Source organism: Anguilla anguilla, chromosome 11 (assembly GCF_013347855.1).
Source record: "Anguilla anguilla isolate fAngAng1 chromosome 11, fAngAng1.pri, whole genome shotgun sequence".
Lineage (NCBI taxonomy): Eukaryota > Metazoa > Chordata > Actinopteri > Anguilliformes > Anguillidae > Anguilla > Anguilla anguilla.
The window spans coordinates 22,406,322-22,423,132 of record NC_049211.1 but is presented as its reverse complement, the minus strand read 5'-3'; the positions used below and the strand labels follow the sequence as shown (position 1 = coordinate 22,423,132).

General features: G+C 41.4%; 1 protein-coding gene across 1 annotated transcript in view; it reads right to left on the bottom strand.

Moving 5' to 3' along the window:
• LOC118208074 (guanine nucleotide-binding protein G(i) subunit alpha-2) overlaps window positions 1-16,811 on the bottom strand; it is an 82,056-nt gene that overhangs the window by 6,901 nt on the left and 58,344 nt on the right. The window contains exons 3-5 of the mRNA XM_035382348.1: window positions 15,141-15,282; window positions 9,842-10,002; window positions 1,726-1,854 (exon numbers count right to left, since the gene is read on the bottom strand). Coding sequence (XP_035238239.1) covers window positions 1,726-1,854; window positions 9,842-10,002; window positions 15,141-15,282 — 432 coding nt within the window. The remainder of the gene's footprint in view (window positions 1-1,725; window positions 1,855-9,841; window positions 10,003-15,140; window positions 15,283-16,811) is intronic.

The window sequence follows — 16,811 nt, the reverse complement described above, 5'->3', positions numbered from 1 at the left end:
AATTGGAATGCAAACGGGAATGGTCTCTTTTCTTACACAATACTTATTTCATAATGAAATTAAACAGCACAGTGTCTCAGTTTGACAGTCCGTTCCACATTTTATGATTTCTTCTTTGACGTCTTACCTCATTCTGGAGATTATATTTCTGAAGTGTGAGCACTGATTCATGGAAAGAGATCAAAGATGCAATGACTAATGAACTGCCAGCCAACAGCAGAGTTTCTTGTTTCGAAATGTAGGGGTAGACGTGTTCTCGACATGTTATTGGATTTATCTCCATTGGAACCATAACTACATAAGTGGATTAATTGTTAGGATTCATGAACGCAGGTGACCATATACTGAAGGTACTTAGATTCTGAATATTCAGATATAGACTCTTAAAAAGAGATTAAACAGCAATCAAGCTCAGGTGGTACAAAAACCTTAACAAACCATCTCTGGTACTCCAGGACCTGGTATCCCTAGCCTACAGGAACACATCTTTATCTTTTGCATCTGCAGTTATCTACTTACATTATCCAGTCTTATTACTGCGATTCTTGCACTGCAGATATTTGTTACAGGTCTGGTCCCAAATTTTCCCCCACTTTTCACACATGACCTTCACATATTGAAATGCAGGTTATGACTCTAGATATCGTATGATAATGATCTGAAATGATCGCACAAATCCCCATAAGGGTGAATGCGCATTGATACAATGATGCAATAGTCACAACCCCTGACCACCGAATTCCCTGAGTACCCCACAGGATTCCAGATCCTGCACTACGCTTGTAAAACATCTACGGTTGACCGGCCATAGAACCCCAAAAACACAACCCCCTTTGTCCATTTCCCTTGGCAAGCATTATAAATGACAAATTTGCCCTTGGTCGACTCTCCTGGTACAAGAAAGGGGGAAAAAATAGATTCTGGGAAAAAGGTGTCAGTTTCGCCCTCCAGCTTCTCTGAAAAAGCATCGACATGTGACGGCTTGTCCAAGAAATACAAGCAGCCTGAGGAGGGGTCAGCGGTCATGTGGGAGAGGTCATGTGGTCACTCTGCTTCAGCGTGGGCCACATGCTGAGACCCTGCTGCCAGGCTGGCTTTGGGGCAAGCTGGGCAGTGCGGGGGTACAGCCAAGCACAGCTGCAGCACGTTCTTAATTCAAACAGTAGCCACAAATATTCTGCCTTTGAGCTCAGCTTTATGCATGGCTAGAGAAGAACAACAGGAGTTTCTTTCACTTTGGCCTGATGCTTTCACAAACAAAACCCATCTACAGAATCAGAATCCAGTCCCAAAACTGCTTTTTACCTTAATAAAGTCTCTTCAGAAAAAAAATAATTCAATATAAAAAAGTGCTTCAGGTAAAAAAAAAATGTGTTCAAAAAGATTCTGAAAGATACTTTCATATAAGATTGTGCAAGCCTGTAGGCTATCCAATATGTTTACACAATATTTTTTTTGTAGAAAAGATGCAACACCCAAGCAGTCTACAATAATAAACTGCTCCCCCTGTTTCCTCTGCCATCCCTATGGGCAAGCCTAACCAAGACCGACCTATGAAACTTCAAAAATACACTCCAGTGAATTACAGCCTGATATATACTCCTAGCAGAGATGCAAAACTGACAGGCGACCTCCTCCTCCTCTTGTAAGGGAAAACATGAGGAAAAAGTTTGAATGCAATGTAAATGCTCATTAAGGTTTAGAGGGAATTAGTCCCCTTCTTACTTGAAGTGCAGGTCTTTGAAGGTGAAGTGTGTCTCTACGATGCCGGTGGTCTTGACTCTTGTCCGCAGCACGTCCTGCTGTGAGGGGATGTAGTCAGGTCTGGCTATCCTCTCCAGGTCATTCAGGTAGCTGTCAGAGAACACAGATACACAGTTGGCTATGAGGAAACAGATCTGATGCATATCCATTACTGAATCTTCCAAGATCCGAGTGCAGAGTGAAGTTTCTCCCTCATGTGATGAAACCTGAAAAACCGGTTCCCCTCAAACATGATTTATTTCACCCAATAGTAGAACCATACCATTCCTTTACATTTAAATCAAAGCACCACTGCTGTACATTACAATCACGTGATCTTGAACTATACATATGGTATAGGCTATACAGCTTTCCCTTAGCCCCAATGTTAAGACTGTTGGATAGTTACAGGAGAAACTCCATTCCCATATATGGCATCCTGTTCTAACAATATGCATTTTGTAGCTATGCAAATCTTTATCAGGACATTGACTCTTCAAACTGTATATTTGAATACCATGCTCACATAATGTAAAAACAAAAAAAAACACACTTTAAAATCATTTTAAATATATCTTCTATTGAGCCATAAGTGGTTAGAACCATGAGTGGCTAGAGCAGTTGATGTTATAACTAAAGTTAATGTTGTGAATAATGTTGTGGCTGTCATTGTTCCCTCAAACATGAAATCAGACTCTACTGTGGCACTGCTCCTCCAATCGAAAGTAAGCCCGCCTGAAACCATCCAATTTTCTTGTCAATAGGAGAAATGACTGCATTAAGTTTGCCAATGACTCAGTAACAAATCGCTTGCAGAATCTTTTCCGGTTCAGCTATAAAAACAGTGCTAAAGTGCACAGCCTGTGCATCATAATTTGGGCTACAGCTTCTGAATGTGAATGTCACTGGCAGGTTGTTAGAAATTTGATTAAATGGTACAGAAGCACAAGCCCTAGTGGAGAAAAAGCTGAAGCAGTTACTGTACAGGCAGTACAGGGACTGAGTCACGTATTCCAACCTATTGGTTCCCTTTCATGAGCAGAACCGGTTGCTTAAAGAAACGTCCGTGTGTGTCAGAGAGCAGGTGGGTGACCAATCTTCATCCAGTATTTAAACTCTGCAGAAGCATACCAGGTCATCTTTTTGTATTGTAATTTGTTTCATTTCCTCATTTTGGGGTTTAAGCAAAATGCTGCCTGACAGCTAACTGCAGAATGCATTATCTTGGTGCATGACTGAGTAAATCAGCCCATATTCCAGAGAGACGAATGAAGCATTATTCACCAAACAAGATTAATGGAATATCTTCATTTTTTTGTGAGTTTGGTGTATTATTGCATTATGTTCCAAAACCATAAAAAGATTTTCAAAAGTTTCAAATTTTCCTTAGGGTGAAAAAATGACCTATCCTGAGTTTAACAGCAAGTAAAACCCCCAGTGAAATGAACATTTTTCAGCATGAAATTTGATTACTGTTCCTGGACTGACCCAACCACTAGAAAAAAAGTTAAACATCACCATTTTTTGTATTTTTATAAAAGCAATACACGATCAGGGTACAACGATTGTCTTGTGAGTATTTTGTAACCTTGCAGTTATGAAATCAGAAGTCTTTTTTTTTTGGAAAAAAGAGAGCTGAAGGCCCATAGTACTGAAGTCGGAAAGCAGTCATTCACTGATTTATAGATGAGTGACAGGTTGTTTCTACATAAAAAATATTCATTTTGGGGTTCAAATTCAATGAAGAGGCTTTATCACAGGGGGTCTGGTGAGAGTGGGGCATTCTTGACCCCACAGACATATGGTGCATACATAATATGAAGACAACACAAGGGTTAAATGAGTCTCTATTTATAATATAAAATCTTCCACTGTCAAGTACAGCATACATTTGTTATTGCTTTCCCCTGTTCTGAAAAAAATGCTGTTCAATAAAATTTGACATCCTGACAATGTCTCATTTGTCATGACAGAATTAGTAGCGCAAAAGAAAAATCTTTCAGTCTAGCCTGAACTCTTCTCAGGCACTTACCATAGAGTATAAGCACCTCCGATTTACAGTGATAAGAGAAGGTAACTACGGGAGACATTTACTGATCAAATTAAAGACATTTAGCGGGCTAAAAATTAAATGCTCAGCCCGCCGTAAAAAAAGGCCAGCACCTGAACATATACTTAGATTGAGTACTATTGTCACCAATAGCGCCCTTAAACAGGTTGTTAGCTGCGTCACTGTGGAACTTTCCCTCGCCAAGCTGTGAGGCTCCATTATGTAAAGCACAGGTTAATGAAGCATAACAATACTCCCTCTCAGCAAGAGCAAGCAGCCTGGCTTATAGTTCTCACAGCACATTTTAAAGGAAATTACTCGTGTTCTTTCTTCATAATTACAGGTTATACTTGCATTCAGCATTTTCACAAAATAAATGCAGATCCCCTAATTTCACCAGATAAGTGAACTCCATGACAACACTGTCACAGTTATCATTATTCATAAATTCTGTTGAAACACATAGGGCCTAATTCATCTCCCATCTTACCAATGGTTGGTCATGCATATTTGTTTGGTACCAAGTGGTTATGTTATTACGTTTGTGTGTGTAAAGGTTTTGCACATGCTAAAGTTCTTAGTAAAACAGGTCCATAGCACAAGTGCAAGTAGTTAAATAAAGGAGAATTATTTTGTCCACAAATATAATTTGATTGTCACATCACAAATCTTCCCTTACAATGCTATTTGGTATTTTGTATTGAGTAAAGGTTACTTTTTAAACCCTTTCAGATTCAGATCATTCATTACTAAATAATATGACAAAATAATGTTATGATGATGATGATTAGTAGTAGTAGTAGTAGTAATAGTATTATTATTTTATCCTCAAATTTTTTTCCTCAAATTGTATGCATATTATATGCATAAAGTTTTGATTACATACATTAATTTCATGATTAGATGTAGAAATTTCATGTAAACAAAAACAAATCATGCTTGAGAAAAGGGAAATAAGAAATATTTCTTGCTGGCTAAATTCTTATTTAAAGAATCAATCTTGGAACCAGAAAAGGCTTGTGACAGTTAAGCACTGCAGAGCTGCTCATATAAGACAATGTAAGACAAGAAACTGTGTTACTGTAACTACCAGACATTGCTCAATGGAAGAATCTCAATGTCAGGTTGTAAGATAGATAATTAAAAGCCAAGACTGCTTAAGGGCTATATTGTCTGCGCATATTTTCCTTGGCACTGTGCATTTCCCTCTCCCCATCACTGAGCCTCAGATCTCAATGGTTCTTTAGACTGGTACAGAGAGATGGCTCATTACAGAGACAGCCCTACATGCCTGCACTCTGAGGCTCCTGCCTCACAGATCGCTCGGCTGAGAAAAGCAGCGAGTGAAAATCTCACCTGCACTTCCTGGAGGCTAATAACCCATCTCCCTCCTGTCTCTCAGCGTTACCAGCATACGCGTGTTCCTCATTTCAAGCTCTTGGCTGCCGTGACTATTACTGTGGAATCGGTGCCAGGAGGCCTGACTCAGTGCTCTGAGCAGCATGCTACTGTGGGAGTTGTACTTCTGTGCAGCCGGCCCAGGGCAGTGCACAGACTGCAGCGATTACATAACCATTACGCTGCCACCAATTAAGGGCTGCAATTGCTAATCAACGAGCCAGAAGCACATTTTATAAATATTTAAGAGATGTCAGGAATTATCTGGGAGGCCCTGAATAAAACAGCGAAAATAAAACTTTTTTGCACTTAAGGACTTAAAATCAAGGCAATAGAATGCAAATGCATCGAAAAAATTGCGCCATTGATCAAATTTCAGCTAATGCAATTGTATATAATAAAGCACATTTCAATTTTATAGGATAGTACATTTTCTTATTATACAATTAGACACCTACACTGAATTCCACATTCTTACCTCAAACATAAAATGATGAAACATGTCCATTGTAAATAATTACTACCAAAGCCAGTGACTGATCTGTACAGACCTGTATCGGACCACTACATGTGACAACCTCTTAGAGTAGATGGGCCAAGAAAATTAATCTAAGTATTATTTCACATTTACTGAGTCAGCTCCTTGTTTAGAGGTACATTGGGGGGAGAGAGGCTGGCATCATTAAGTCTCTGGGAATGTTTCACACAGGCAGCTGCAGTCATGTTAGGATTAAGATGAACTTTAAAAAGCACTAGGCTTGGTATTTCCATTAAGCAGACCTGCAGCACTTCTATCCATCACAACTGCACACACCTGAACCCATACTTCCAGGGGACCTCTAGAAACAGAGTATGCAATCTCTGCATTACAAAAGGACTGTAATCATTCAGCTTTGTTGCTGCAGTGATATTAAGAGTATGTTGCTTGAGAATTGATTCTGAAGCATCTTGTACATACTCAGGTAAGATTTTTCCTTTTTGAAAACCAAGAAAGAAAATTGACTTCTCTCAAACTAAACAACATCTAAAGATAGGTCTTTTTCTGGTCTGAAAGAAAATACGTATGTATGAAAGAAACAAAATGAGTCAAAGGCACTGGTTTACTTCAATTCATATTTGAAATGGTGGAGTCATTATGCGAGTCCCACAGACTGAATATACACAGATACAGACTGAATACAGAAAAGGAGGAAATGTATTCCCATGGCCACTGTTCAGGCCATCTGGCTCTGGCATCTCTGTGCTGCAAGGCTAAATTACTCCAGTCTTCACTCGGTTAAATTACAGCATGCTGGGAAATGTTTGAAAGTTTAAACATTTTTTTTTTTTGTTGGTGTTCTAAGAAAAGACAGTGGTACATTTAAGACAGCGGTATGCTTTATGTACAGTAGTAATCCAGATCAACCACCATGTAGATGGTTTCTCCACCATGTCTTAGATAAAATATTGGTATACCCATCGAGCCAGTGTCCCTTAGTTTGCTACAGACAGAGTGATTGCAGGGTTCCTTTAATCCTCTGTGAGAATGTCGATATAAACTGAAAAGATTTGACATTGGTAGGACTTACAAGCATCAGGCAGAAAAGACCGTGTGGTTAAGCTGAAAAGCTGAGACTTAATTGAATCAGGTGTTGACTTTTTTTCTCAAGAGGACTTATGTCAAGCTGAAGCTGAGAATATTTGTTCAAAGATAATAGCGTACTAATGTTTTTCCTGTATTCCCACACAGTTAAAACCACACTTGAACATTAAGACGGTGTCTCACAGGCTACAAAAAAATACATACATACTCACAGCCACACTTCAACCAGAAACACAGATCAAAAGATCAATGCAGAGCTTAGACACTTAGAAGTCTTTTCAGTCTACCCACAATGCACTTTCCTGTGAACCCTGAGTAACAGACTTAAGGACTATTTACTTAGTAGTTTCACAACATGAGTTCGGTTGTGAAATTTGACAAAAAATGGATTGATTTACTTCAGCAAAAATAAGGACCTTGTGTTTTTGCATCGTCAATGTCGTAACCATTCCAAGACTGGACTGGTTTCTAATCACGCAATGCAAAAAAAAAGCACAAATTCAAATACCGAAGCAGATACAACGCGACTGCATTTCTAGTTCCACAGCAGAGTATATGCCAGTTCAGAGGTCTAAACAGTGCGTGTGCTCTCCACGGCGAGGCAGCCATACGAAGCCTTCTGCTGCCCTGCTTTCAGAAACCCAGGGCCTGCTATAGCCATGCACTGCTTATCTTCAGCATGCAGATAGACGGAATAGAATTGGTTTATGTGGCTTGGTCCACTAGGTTTGTGTTCTATCAGTGCTGGAGTGGGATTTCTTTGAATCTGTCATCCTTATTTCATTTGAGCAAGACTGAGAAGGACACAGAGAAAAGTAGACAGAGATGGGGACACAGATCTAGGGATATAGGAAAAGCCAGGGCCTTACAATCCAGCAAAGTAAAATGAGGCGCATGTTTGCCCCTAAAAGAATTAAGCAGAAGGCAAATTATCTACTCAAACACCACATAAATACATCCACTAGATAGACTTGGAATTATGCTGCTGAACAGGCTGAATTAGAACAGACTGAATTAGAATATTGACTGCTGGTCTCCATGCAAAATGGAAATGTATTCCTGTTTCAACAAATAGCAATACCCATGGCTTTGGATGCAAATGCACCTGTAAGAACATACTTCATGGATCACTTCCTAGCATCAGAAAGTAGCTGTCAGTTATATTGGTACATCGTCTAGTAGCAATGCAACTACATTAAATTGTTTTGCAAAGATTATTGCTTGGCTACCACAATTATTTTCTTTCAATCCCTCTTCTCTGCATACACAGATATGAGTAATTTTTAAATGACCTCTATCACACCTCCATCTTGTTCTGTCCTCATAAACCGATATGCTGAAAATAAGGCTTGAGAAAGAATCCAAGCAGGACTTTCTAAAAGCAATCAGTACTGCAATTAAGTGTCTGATTTGATACTGCACGCTTGCTGGATCAATTATCACTGTCACAGAGCAATGGGGGGAAAAAGACAGCTGGCAGATTTTTTATGATTTCAAAAGCGCACAACTATTTATATAAGGGTGAATATATAAGGAAAGCAATTACTTGGTTATTTGTGGACAGAATTATAATGAACTGCAGAGGGTAAAATGTGTCCTCAAATAGCCAAGTAATTGTCGTACTTACATGAACAGCATTGCATTTTTAATAATAAGAGTTGTGTTTATTTCTCAATGTAATTTGAGTGAGATCCAAAAAGTAAAATGTTTATGACTTCATAGCTTTTTTCTCAAGTTGCATCAAATTATTAGTCTGGAGGGGAAATTAATCAAACCCTTAAAGCAAACCCTTACTCCTTGAGTCTCTGTTTGAACCTGGCAGTACATGAATATACGTGAGAGTGAGTAAGTGAGCAAGTTTGTGAGTGAGTGAGTGAGTGAGTGTGTGTGTGTGTATGTGCGTGTGTGTGTGTGTGTGAGAAAGAGAAAGACAAGACCATGGACACAAAACTGTGTGTTACTACATAAGTGTGGGTGTTCAGTGGTTGTAAATATTATTTTACTGTCTTACAGTATGAAGGAGAAGGGCAACATAAGAACCTGGCATTTAGTCAGTAGGACCGAGCCAGAGGCACAAGCACCCCTGAGGTGACAGACAGCAGGGGGGGCGGGGCCGGGGAGAGAGGGATGCCACAGCAGTGTGCATCTACACTGTGCACATCGTTACCTTACTTCAGCTCTGCAGAGCTGACGCTGGCCCAAACTGAAACTAGGTCAAGTTCTTTTCACAACTCCTTTCTGCTCACTCACCATGTCACACGGAATGCAAATCTATTCAGTCTGCTCCATTTGTTCAGACACCAATCGCAACTACCCAAGCACAAAAAGAGGATTCAGAATCACTAACTCAATTTCAGTTTTGCTCAAGGGATTCATTTTCTTTCAATTGTGAGTTGACCCCTACGCCCTGGTTATCAATACTGTCGAGTCAACAGAATTAGGGACAATTCCTAACAGCACTGCCAAGCTGGACACACACAGGACTGGAGGTATAGACTACAATCAACTATGCCGTTTTTCGATTGTAATACTTCTGCACAGAACGTGGACCTGCTGAGAAACAGCACTGACTCACTGGACTCTTTGGGCTGCAGGTGTGACAGATCTTTAGTCATCAGAAAGGCCCACACTGCCCTTCAGTGATCCTTCATCTTAGATCTGAGCGTTTGATAGACACTCCACAATATATCATGCTATAGCTTTAAGCAAAGTCTCTCCTTCAAAAATAATAAGTGCGCCAGGGAAGAGTGACATGCACACTCTCCCCTTTAGACAGACGGAAAATAAAATTTCCACCAGTCTCTCCCTATTAATCTTAGGCAGGTCACAAATGACAAATATATACTGGCATTTGCTCAGTATTATTCATAAATAATACATTGGGGAAAAAGATTGGCAAATACATTTTCTGAAGGATAGTCTTGTTTATTACAATACAGTGCCACCCAGGCGTGTCAATCACAGGGTCACATTTTCCACACTTTTACAGCTGATATCCCGGCATTGAGAGCAGTTTCCATGTGGACGGCTGTACGTTGTTCAGGTTGAGACGGATACGTTGCACTTACTATGCAGCGGAGTCATTCAGCTGGTATTCCCGGGAGCGGGTGAAGCAGCCCTGAACCCCGATATCAGCCCACAGCCGCCGGATTACGTTGGACAGGTCGTCTGGCAACAAGCCCTGCTCCTCTGCAGCAGCAGACAGCGCGAAGAGCTGGCGGGCATCGTCCTGAAGGGGGCAGCACGAGACAAAACGGCTCAGGGTTGGAGGAGCAGACACAGGATGCCATGCTAACTCTTTTACCAGAGGGAATGTGATAAGGGGCGAGGGGGCACAACATAAATCCTTGAGTTTAATGTCCTCAGTCACTGTGGGCATTACACAAGGTCAAAAGGAAAACGAATATCTCTACACAAAGTTAATGACAAGTCATGCCTGTAATGTTTGCAAATGTATGGGTCTCAGAGCAAATGAATGGCATCATTCCAAAACACAAGACATTATTACATTATATACTTGAAACTAGTGTACAGGTAACCGCTCACATTATCAAAAAGAGGATCAGAAAGGTATGAGGTCATTATAGTTTTCCCTAGCATCATCGTGAACAATCAGCCTCGGCCATAACTACAGCTAGACTGCAGGGACAAGCCTCGTTTCATCGCAGCTAATAAAGAGCCTCCAGGCTGTGGACTGAAGGACAGGATCAGTGGTCCCATCAGCCTAATGTGCTGCCTGCACACATTCCTCTGGATTAAAGCTGCCCGTGACTCTCTAGAGTTTTCTTAAATGTCTAAGAGGAAGAGTTTATTTGGATTGCATGGGTTCCCTCCCATCCTCTGGAGCTAGTTTATGGCATATCTTGGCAAAAGCGAGAGAGATTCAATAGCAGTCTCCCCCTAATACACGCATGCACGCACACTGGTACACGCACACACATACACACATACACACACACACACACACACACACACACACACACAAAAGAAAAGTAGTTAAAGGTTAAGTAGTGAAGCAATTCACAGTGCTTTGGGAATGGCCATGTTTCAGAAGTAGGTCATGGAGGCACAGTGGAATGGATACTTCAGAAGAATCAGCCCCACATCAGCCTGTCATTAACTGGGGAAAAGAAGAAGTGGTAAGGACTGGTACTGGCTACGATGTGAGGCAGAAACCCTGACACCTGCATGTGCTTGAAAGCTGTTCTGTTACTTCTGGGTCGCATGGGTGGAGTACATGGGCAGCTTGGCCGCAGCCACCAAAACATCTGCACAGCTTATTCACAGCCTAACAGTTGGCTGCATTTCCCTGGTTAAGCAGTGATTAAGGTGCCAGGTAAGAATGATGAGCTGCAAACAAACTGCTCTCTGGGAATTTTCCCAGCATTGCACATCTATAGAATGGCCATGGATTAGTTTCTTTCCACAATTGGAAGGGGTCACAACCGTGGAACCTTATGAGCCTGGCCAGGTAGACAGTATGATGTCAGATAAGTGTGTCAACTACAAGGGACATGCTTTGCAAATAAGTCAGATAAGTGTGTCAACTACAAGGGACATTCTTTGCAAATAAACAGTCATTTATTTCTGATGATTCATATTTTGTAGGTGGGGCTCCAATTGGAGAAGCCAATTCAAAACAACTCAGTCACTGACCTATAGCACAAAACTGGCTAAAACTAGAACCAATCAGACTTCAGGAAATTACATAGCAAGACAGCAATATCACTGTCTGAATAAACTTGTGGCTTATTTTCTTATAAACTGCACAGTTCACCATTTATACCAAACACATTCTATAAACAACTATGCTTTAAGCCAGCTTATTACAGATCCCTTTTCTGAACTATAATACTTTAAGCCTGATGTTATTTAAAGAGGATTTTGAAAAAATCTGATTGAAATGGCTTTGAGTGTGTGTCTGGACAATCATAGTGGTAGAAATTTGAGATGACATCTCTATATAATGTTTCACCAGCTGTGTATAAAGATAGTTTTCATATCTGGGAAACAGTTTGTGAAGAGAAAAGCAGGAAGACCCCCCATCTGTATTTATAGATGATCTCTGCACAAAACCCACAGCATCTATGTGCAACTAGTCTTTCCCTGTTCCCAAGGCCATGAAAAAGCCATTCTCCACCAATTCATCTCCCCATACACTGCTGTCAAACAATTCTCTTGCTTTGTCCTGGTTTCCTTCAATGTGCACTTCTCATCTTATGAAGAGGTTCCTCCTCCTCTTCCTCCTCCTTCTCCAATGACTGACCTCCCCATGACTTGAGATGATTCTATCATACTGGAAACAGCAGTAACACTGAGGCAGGTATGAGAGGACACTGATGGCGGCAGCTTTCAGCAGCTAATAAAACATTTAGGCTTGCTGACAGGTGTACGTGAGCCATTAAGGGTGAGGGAAGAGAGGAAGGAAACATGAATGAAAGAGAATCTGGAGCAGGAAAAGGACGACACAGGTGCCTTAAGCCCAGGGGGCTACAAAATCTTGGTCCCACCGAGACTGCCGTTACACAAACACGGCGATGGAAGAGGGGGTAGAAGAATGGGATCAATGGGAGAGATGTCATGATCTTCGCACAGATTCACCACTGAAACATGACCTTTCTTCAGAAGGCACCCAGTCACAGGATACAAACAGAAGGACATCTTTTTGTGCTGAGGAGTTGGAGGCAAAAGCTGTCAAACAGTTCACTGACCATTTATTTATACAGCCATCTTTGAAAAGTGCAAATACCTATCTGTGGCATTGACGGGGAGCCTGTCTTTTCTCTGAGTCATTGTGGCCCAAAAAATAGAAAGTAAAAATAGAGTTGGAAAGGAATAGGCAAGGCTTCACCTGTTGTGCACCTGGTCTGGGCAATATGGCGATGACTCACTGGCTCAGTTGGACTGCATTCCCCTCTGCAGGAGCTGTTGTTTTTGAACTGATTTAAAATCAATGGACCTGATGAAATTCAACTCTGGGGAAGAGTTGCTCTAACATATCAATTACGCACCTATAAGGTAGCTCTTAAAAGCCCTTAAAAATGATTTCCCTGGGTTTAATATTTTTTTAAGAGAAGAACTCTCTGTTCCCTTTTAGTAAACAAAACGGAATACCGGATTCGTTTCTGCCTTTGTACTCCTATAAGCAGGTGAAACAGGGCGGGCTGCACAAGACAACAGCGCCTTCAAGGGAGAATTTCACACTACACTGATTTAATGACCAGTGAAGCATGCATTCATTTGAGTTGGCCATCTCACAACAGATGCATTATTGAAAGATGTAAATTAATAATGTTACGGTGGGATTGGCCTTCAGATTTGCAAGCCACCTTGAAAAGTGGTCAGTCTCCCAACTGGCTACACATGACTACACACCAGTATTCAGCTACATGGTATGGTTGCTATTGTTGGCGGGAAAAAAAGTACATCAGACTTGGGAAAGGCTGAACATACGTTTGAAGAAGCAGTTTCTAAGTTTTGTTCTTAAATAGGGCATGACAAGAGCATGCTCATGCACCAGCTGGTGTTTATGCATGTTTTGTGTGTGTGTCTTAGACAGTAAAAGGATGAGTGAGTAGGATGGTAAATGGATGGCATAGGACTGAACATTTGAGAGGCATTACTGTGAACATTAGTTAGCAGCGAAGCAATCTTTTTTGCCTGTGGTTAGTCATCATAGTGTTGATATATGCAGCGCAATTTTAGCTTCCTGATATGTTAAAAAGCCATTTTGAATGTTCAATATTGCCGAAATAAGACCTTTTCAGCTGTTTCCAGGCAGCTGAAGTAACTGCATTTAAGATGTCTTTTCACCTACAAATTAAGGCTAAGTGCTGCCAACACTGCAGAAATTGAAAGAAAGGAATAGGTCAGCAAATCTGCCTCGTCAACAGCTTTAAATGAACTAATTATAATAAATGTTCAAGGGAAGGTATTGCCTTTTTGTTTCATTTGTTATTTTTGCTTGAGTTGAGCATGCTTTATAGAGAATTATATTCACATGTTCATATTTTCATGCCCTGTATATTCATGTTCATGGTAGCCAGCACCATGTCACTTTCTTGTCTACTAAAGTAGATACATCTTTGGTGCTTCACCACAACTAAAACTAGGATTTTATCTCAAGCCAGAATGAGGGATTAGACACAGGGATTGATCATTCAAGTTTATTGGCTGCTCTGGGACCTTGGCGAACCCGTGTGGAGAAAAAGGGCAGCTGTCGATCGTTTGGATCTGTGTGGAACGAGTCAATTGTAACCTAATTCCCTGATGCAGTTGTCCTGTGGTACATGCTGGGGGTGTCACAGGGCTCCAGCGTCGACCCAATCAATTGTGTAAGGCCTGATCAATAGCAGTCTCCTGTGGCACCGTGACACGGTTTGATCTGTTGCAGGATCAAGGAGCTACTTGCCGCTTTCCTGAGACAGGGGGACGCCTTGCTCTACAGCAGTACTCATTTCAAAATCCAGCTGGGGGAAAAGTTTCTGCCAATAACTCACAGTATTGCAAAAAAATGTGAACATCTTTTGAAAAATTCCACCGACAGGAAGCGAAGCCAATAACGACTGTGCTATCACAGGAGTGAAACAAACGATTACAAAACAGAAACTGCAGTGAGCGCCAAGATCTAAAAGAAAACCGTTACGTTCCAAACTCAGCTCTTCCCACAGGCTGTAAGCTCCAGGTGGTGCATTCGGAGGGTCAAATAAAAGATGTTTCTCCAGTCAGGTGCAGACTACAGCTCCTGTCGTGTTTGGGAAGCTGTCTTGTGGTAATTAGCGAGCAGCTCCGGCACCCCGTCGGGAATATTTAGAGCGTGTTGGAGCGCAGTGACCTGCGCGCTAGCGGGAATCAGCAGCTGCTGATGACGGAAAGCCGCCATCTCTAAGAAAAGTGCATGTAACACGCAGGCTGTAGCCAGTACAGGAGAGGAGGATCTTCAGCTTTAGGTATTAAATGAATTTCCGAAACTAACAAGCCAGCTCCGTGCAGGTGTCCCTATTCTTGCGCCATTTTAGAGGAACTTGGCCAAAAGAAAGAAACAGGGGCTCACATGTGGATTACACACAATATGGTATTCAAATCATAAGTATATATACATTTTAATATGTACTTCACTATTTAATATAAAAAAATAATGTGCAGTGTACACATACAAGGCTACTTCAAGCAATTGCTGCCCTCAGATTAAGACTGCCCTCAAACAAACAGAACACAGATAATAAGGGTGCAAAAATAAGTGCTGTGCCAATTATTCCAAGTCATATGGCACATACTCAATGAATATACACTCAACGAGCAAAACATTGCCTAAGAATAGGACCCCCCCACACACACACCGCTATACCCGAGGGACCACATACGTACCGCTCTGGCAGCGTCACCATAGTCGATCTTGAGGTTAGCCATGGCTTTGATGATGGCCATAATGGACTGTATGGTGTTACTGTAGACCACCGCTCTGTACTGTTTGCACTCATCCTCTGAGTAGCCGTCTTCATGGATGATCCTGAGAGGAGAGGGAGAGAAAAATGGCCACTTAAGCGCTGAAGTGATTTAATCAACAGCATACTTGGATTAATTAACTGAAATTAAATGAACTGAACTCACAACCAAATTATCTACCTTACAAGGCACCTTTTGTTGATTTTAAAAAAAGGAAGAAAAAAAACATTTGTGCCACCAAAAAGTGACTGTGGCTAAATGCGGATTCCTGAAATGGGCAGACACAGGAAGTGAGGATGATGTAAACTTTCATTGGTTTTTCAGATTTGTGCAAATGTAGTTTATTAGTCATCACTATTTATCTTGTAACATCCATTACCTAAGCCGCATATTCCTGGTCAGGTTTGCAGGGCAATAATAATAATAATAATAATAATAATAATTGGTTATTTATTCAGTTTAGAATACAATTCTTTGATAGAGCACAAGTGTGCAGACAGTAGACAGTAATCCCTGTTGCTCCACTGGAGAGAGTGGCTCATTAAGGTCCAGGTTGGCAGTGAGACTGAAGGTCATTGTTGTGTTGGGCAGCAGGCGCTGTACAGAACGTTCAGGCCCCTTGGAAGGAGAACACTGGCCGGTATGTGCGCGGTAGCTGGCAGCGCGGCACCCGCGGCACAAGGTCAATCATTCAGGCAGGTGCAATTTGTTAAGGCGACCGCTGGAGAAAACGTGCCAGAGGCTCATGGGAACTCGATTCAGGCGGTTCTCCGGCGTTATTTGATGATTAAAAGTCAGATTTCAAAGCGGACCGTGCGATTACGGAAGCGTGACGGTGAAATTCGCACAGAGGCGTGACTGGGAGCCCGCGCGGCCTTGCGGTGCCTGGCAATGCGACAGCAACAAGGCCAGCAGGGGCAGGAACACAGGCCCGCCGGGCCTGACATTTTGATGGGTTTTAGCAAGTGCTGCAGAGGAACGCAGGGTCCACACAGTCTTCGTTAAAGTACACTTTCACAGAAATGACTGGAAAAGCATAACACCACGTGATTTTTCTTTACCTTAAAAAATGAATAGGTAAATTCAAAGGGTAGTCCCACAATTTGAAATAATTCACAGCCTAATGACACGCCTAATATTTTTTCCTTTGCTGTTTAAAAAGGACTGCAGCCAGCAGGTGATTTGCGTCATGTGATGTGCTGGTCTGAACTTGGTTGGAATGTGAAGGGGGCAGCTGGGAGGAAGAGGACAGGAGCCAGAGAATGCAGTAACCTCACAAAGCACAATGAATTGCAATTATACATTTGCTTCTTTATTCAAAATGGGACCATAAATGCCACGCTAATATTTCCATAAGGCACTCAGAGCCAAATTTACTGAGTCTAGAAGGCTTGCACTACAGCAATTGACATGCGTTCTTGATGACAGTAATAGAAAATTAGTTAGAACTTCTAAACGTGAGCAAAAATTTATTCGAGGCAATGTTCCATTACATGCTTTTCTTTCATATTAACATACGACAGATTTAAAACATTGCTAAACGAATTGGTTGGATGAAGGCATTGATTTTCTTCTGTGTGACTACAGAGTAGC